This window comes from Ananas comosus, unplaced genomic scaffold (assembly GCF_001540865.1).
Source record: "Ananas comosus cultivar F153 unplaced genomic scaffold, ASM154086v1, whole genome shotgun sequence".
Lineage (NCBI taxonomy): Eukaryota > Viridiplantae > Streptophyta > Magnoliopsida > Poales > Bromeliaceae > Ananas > Ananas comosus.
In genome coordinates, this window is record NW_017893336.1 from 15,000 (window position 1) to 20,633 (window position 5,634).

The 5,634-nt window shown below is 36.0% G+C and overlaps 1 protein-coding gene across 1 annotated transcript; it reads right to left on the reverse strand.

Annotated features, from left to right (window-relative positions):
* Positions 1-261: 261 nt before the first annotated feature.
* LOC109705666 (cystathionine beta-lyase, chloroplastic-like) lies at positions 262-5,033 on the reverse strand. The gene is made up of 11 exons (XM_020226418.1): positions 4,933-5,033; positions 4,459-4,665; positions 4,253-4,344; positions 3,783-3,870; positions 3,570-3,681; positions 3,291-3,387; positions 3,000-3,085; positions 1,720-1,833; positions 1,464-1,571; positions 1,266-1,368; positions 262-626 (listed from the first exon to the last, which is right to left on the reverse strand). Exons 1-11 carry the CDS (start codon positions 5,031-5,033, stop codon positions 451-453), a joined length of 1,284 nt encoding a protein of 427 aa, XP_020082007.1. The 3' UTR covers positions 262-450.
* Between the last annotated feature and the right edge of the window lie 601 nt (positions 5,034-5,634).

Here is a 5,634-nt window from a genome sequence, read left to right on the forward strand (position 1 = left end):
AATGAACTAAACAATATGAGGACAAATTAAAGCTAATCCAAAAGATACTATATCATCCTAACTGATGTTCAGAGTCTGGGATAGATTAGCAATTCAATTACATTTAGGCCCTATTTGGATGCATATGTATCTCATCTAGTATATCTCCATAATTTACTTGAAAAGTTTGTACGTTTGATAGGTGAAAAATGTAATCAAAATCTAGAAATGGACAATATATTCGGCCTTAAATCACCTCATAGATGAGATACATTATATTACCAAATCATGGACCCCAGAACTTTTTAAGGAACAAAAATCAAACTTCTTTCTTACGATCACAATAGAAAATTGTTGTATCGAATAAGATAATTTATTCCGACATCCAAACAAGGCCTCAAGCAGTATATCTACAATGGACATCATAAACCCTAAGCTTACTACCACAAAAAGAATGAATATAAACTAATTTTACGCAGGTCCAGTTCTAAAGGCATAGTCCAGATCAGCAATAAGATCTTCTACATCCTCAATGCCCACAGAGATGCGAACGAGGTCTTCGGTCAATCCGCGTGCTTCACGAACTGAAGCGGGTATGCTCGCGTGCGACATGAAGCACGGCAAGCTAATCAGCGACTTCACGCTCCCTGCATCCGCACGGAGTAATTTATGTAATTACATGTAAATTATAGCCAAAGGATGATAAGCAAAGTATTTCAAATGATGATTAACATTGGAGGAATGATGGATACTAGATAATTTCTTAGATTCCAACTCCAAGTTTTGTTGGATATAGGTTTAAATTTCCTCCAACATCATTAAATCTAAATCTGAATACAGATCTAGATATATAAACTTTACTGTATATGGACATGGGTTGAGGTACTCTTCTGGAGATTATTTGCATATTAGAATATTTAAACATCACATAAGATAATTTAGTAGATTATTAACATGCATAATTTTCCATACACATTTCAGGATGTCTCCAATTAGATTTTCCTTTATATAACTATAGTATAATATATTTCTATTTTCCACTATATTTGTGTATCTTAGAGATGAATATAGAATATATCTGATATATAATCCGTATCCCTATTCTTATTCTGAGAAGAAATAGGACTACTGATTTAGCCATTACTGATCCAGTAACCCTAGACAGAATGTTTATCAATATATTTTATGCCAACAAGATGAACAGAAGAAGGTGCAAGAAAGACAGAAATATTTATTAAAGTATTTTATACCAAATGATGAACAGAGGAAGGTGTAAGAATTATTACCAAAGCTAACTGTCACATTGAAGTACTCTGTGGTCTCGACAATATGCTTTGAGAGAGCTAGCGAACCTGTCAAAAAACTGAGTACCGAGCCAGCTCCTTTCGCCTACCAAGAAAGAGAAGGATGGATGCAATAAGAAATAAACTCCTGAGTTGAGAGCCACTTAATTAAAGTTTTTGGCCAAATATATTTTCAAGTACCTGAGAATAATGCAAATCACGCGCCAGGTGACCGGGAAGTCCTGCATAATTCACTTTCTTCACCCTTGGATGAGTAGATAAGTATTCAGCAAGTTTTTGTGCATTAGCCTGTTGGCAAACCAAAAAGGTATCAACACTATATATATAAAATAAAAAAAGGTTGCAATCTTTAACAGAACATTCATATTCATATACAATACATACAAAGCAACTAAAAAGAGAGGGTATGGGAAAAAGTAAAAAAGAAATGTTGCACCTGTTGCTTCTCAACACGTAAGGCCATGGTCTTGATACCTCTCAAGCAAAGCCAACAATCAAAAGGTGCCAATCCAGCGCCTTCAGCATTCTGCAGGAATGCATCTCTCCTTGCAGCTGTCATAATGCATGACAAAAAAAAAAAAAAAAAAAAAAAGAGATGCAGATTTATTCACTTTTTTCAACAAGAAACATAGTTGAAAGAGTGAACAATAGATGATCAACACAATTAGTCAAGGCAATCAGATGGTCTCCACGTAAGGCACCACGTATTTGCCTAAAATCCAAACTCACTATTAAAAGGAGGATGGCCATATATACCTAATACGTACGTAAACATACTGACATATCAAACGATTAATCACGACACAAATCCATATCGTATAATATATTTGTATTATTAATGTTTATTATAACATTATGAATGATTATGAAATCATGAAATATGAAACCAATAATGAGATTAATTCAACTTTATGTCATAAGAAAGGAACTAATCATATGTTACAACAAATAGTATTCCAATAAGAAATCTTTCATTAATTTATTCAAACTACCTGACTAATACTTTCTTATCATTGTCATATGACTCATATTACTTTTTTTCCCTCATAAAAAACTGAAGTAATAAGACAGTGCAAGCCATCTACATTAGTTAATTCTTGCTAATAAAAACTCGAGCTAGCTGCCTGGGCGAGGCTAGGTGATACATCAGCCAACTTTCAAGGTACCCAAGTCTAATGATAAATGCCTAATTGATGAGTGCCTAAGCAGTTCAAACTTATAAAGCACATAGACGGCGGTTTTGACAAGATTGATGATTTTGTGTGATCATGGAAGAAAGATAAGAATATCTATGGGTCATCATAAAAGCGAACGGTTCAAGAGATTCACATAACTGTTTGGGACAATAAGTCTAGAGGAAGAGTAAAAAAAAAAAAAAATTAACATAGTCTAAGTACCACATATTCAAATTTAACAAAATAATTCAGCCACAAGAAAAAAAGTCACACCATTCCATAATCCATTTTCAAATGTATAACATTACAATAAGTTAAGACATTGCTCAAGAAATTGCAAAGAGGGTTCATTGAACTAATTGTTTTCTATCACAATTTCTGTACGTACAGATAGTAAATAAGATTATATCATCTGACAAAACTGGATGTGTAATTGATTTAGCTTGAAAGCAGGAATCAAAATATAACACCAAAAATGAAGAAAAGTCATATTTCGAAAGAGAGAGATGTTCAGTAGTGATGTAAAGGAAAATAAAACTTTCAACCTTTCACCCTTTACAGCAAGGATTCCTGCCATGAGATCACTATGCCCAGCTATAAATTTAGTAGCAGAGTGCATTACAATATCTGCAAATATAAGAAAATGGCATCATAATGATATCAGTCCAGTTACTCCAATACTACAACATTTATCTCTACTTCATAAACTGGTGTTGGACTATACCCACATCGAAATTCATTATGGTTTCTTTCTTAGTGACTTGTTTATAGTTCAACGAAGGCTAGGTTGAGTTATTCTAAATACTTGTACCCTCATAAGCAACTTCAGTACCTGCACCAAGTTCCAAGGGACGACAAAGCACAGGAGACATGATACTATTGTCCACCAGAACAAGAGCACCATATGAATGAGCTATTTCAGAGATTTTCTGTAAATAGGCAAAGTAATAACAAAAAAAAATATAAGAAGAAAATATCAAGAGTAAATGTAAAAAATATAACCAGAGGATTAATCTGCCTATCATTGGTGTGACTACAAGGTCGAAAGAATAATTACAAGTGCTTGCGTAGATAAATCAAAACATTGAATTTACACAAGAAATTTTCTTACCCGTATATCAGCGATTTGCTGGCGAGGATTTGTTGGACTTTCTAACCAGACAAGTTTTGTTGAGCGGCCAATTGCATTTTCAACTTTACAAAGATCGGAAGTATCTACGCGACTACCATATCAATAATAATTTCGTTATTAGTGATTTAATTGACAAAATATTATGGTGGAATACCAACTACCAAGAGCAGAAAAAGGAGGAAACATACTAACTTTACAATAATCCCTTTCTTTGGAACCACCTGTGAAAGTAACCGATCCGAGCCGCCGTATATGTCCTCTCCCGCAACAATCTCTTGACCTAAATAATTACAAGGTTAACTAGACAATTCATTGAAGAGATATTAACATTTGTACTCTGAAAAACTTGTACTTTTACATAATTAAACCTGCAATATCTGAACCTTGCATCTGCCATTCAAAAACATTATTTATTCACTGTATACTAGCAGAAATGCCACTGCTTCAAAAACATCTTATACAAAACCTTCCTCGTAAACAAACTGAGCCACCAACTTAAAAAAACTTTTGTACAAAACTACACTTTCCAGCAGTTTTGTATGAAAAAATTCAGATTTTATAGGGGGCATATTAATGTGCATGTGCAGGGAGATAGACGTAAAAGCCGCAATTCATAGAAACGATAACAATAACTTAAGAGAAGAAAGACACATCACGCATACCGGTTTCAAGAAGATGGGTTACGGCGGCGAGAGCGGCCATTCCACTAGTGAAGCAGAACGCTTGATCGGCCTTCTCGAGCTTAGCCATAAGACTGAGCATTTGTACATGCACATGCACATGCTTATTATCAACCAATACAAAACAAAATTGCAAAAAGGAAAATTCAAGAGGTTACTCCAATTACACCTAAGGCGATAGAACAGACCCTTGCAATGCATCGCGAGTAGGATTACCACTTCTTGTGTAATCGTATGTACCATATTCTGTTGCCGACGGCTGGAACAAGAAAAATTCAATTTCATAATAAAGCCATAGAGGATAAATTTTGTTTTGATCAAGGAACTTCTCGAATAATTTCTTTTTAACAAATCGAAATAAAGCTAAAAAGAATATGAAGTTTCTCATGCAAAATCTTTTCATAGTGTCAGTATTAACGATCAAAATGAACATTACCTGCCATAAATGTGGCTGTTTGTAGGCATGGAGTGCCAAAGCCCATAGGGATCGAAGGAATTGTCGAAACTGTCGTCAAATTGTGAAAATGCTGGGCTCCTTCCTCTTCAAATTCTGGCATCAATTAACATTTTAAAATTTTTTTTACCCAAATTTCCTTTTAGTAAAATTTTCGCTCAGATAACGAAAGTGAATTATCAAATAGAATCATAAATCATAAGCTTACCTCAACTCGGTGGCTAAATCATCCAAGGAATTGGTGACGATCTCCCTCGAAGCGGCCGAAGACACGCTAAAATCCCTCTCCTCCTCCGACCTCTTCGCCATCGCCACCGTGTCGCCGGAAAGCTCCTCTTCCGATCTGACACACTAGTCTTCGATTGGTCCACCAACCGATGCTTTCGAGCTCGAGCCCTACAGTAAACCAGAAAGGTCGGGAATTCAAGAGCTAGGGTTTAAGCAATTGCGATCGAAGATGAAGAGGGAGGAAATTGGGACTTCGGGTCGAGGATTTACGGCGGAGCTAAGGTTAAACCAAGGGAGAAATGCGACGCTGGGGGCGCGAGGCCTCGCGGCGCGGCGGCGCGCGCGGCAGCGGCGGCTAAGGGTTCGGGTTTGGTCCGTAGCCAAGAATAAACGGTCCTCAATGTTACGGACGGGGCTTTTAGCACGTGATCAGCACATGTGGTGGGCCCATCTGTGATAGCGTTCGGCGAACCAATGGTCCTTAACGTCCCAGGTTAAATTACCGAACACGCACACTCTCCCCCTTCCCCAAACCTAGTATTATTATATAATAATAATTAATTTTTATGCTATAATAATAAAATTAATTATTAATTAATCTTCATAATTTTTGTCACCGCAAAATTATCTTAACATATTGTTTTGTGCCTCACCTCTTTTATTACTCATTTTTCCCTAAAAC

Coding starts and splice junctions, on each gene's coding strand:
- LOC109705666 (XM_020226418.1), bottom strand. CDS start 5,033: ATGGCGAAGAGGTCGGAGGAGGAGAGGGATTTTAGCGTGTCTTCGGCC. Junction 1,572..1,719: donor TACGTGTTGAGAAGCAACAG/GTGCAACATTTC, acceptor GTTTGCCAACAG/GCTAATGCACAAAAACTTGC. Junction 1,369..1,463: donor GTGATTTGCATTATTCTCAG/GTACTTGAAAAT, acceptor CTTTCTTGGTAG/GCGAAAGGAGCTGGCTCGGT.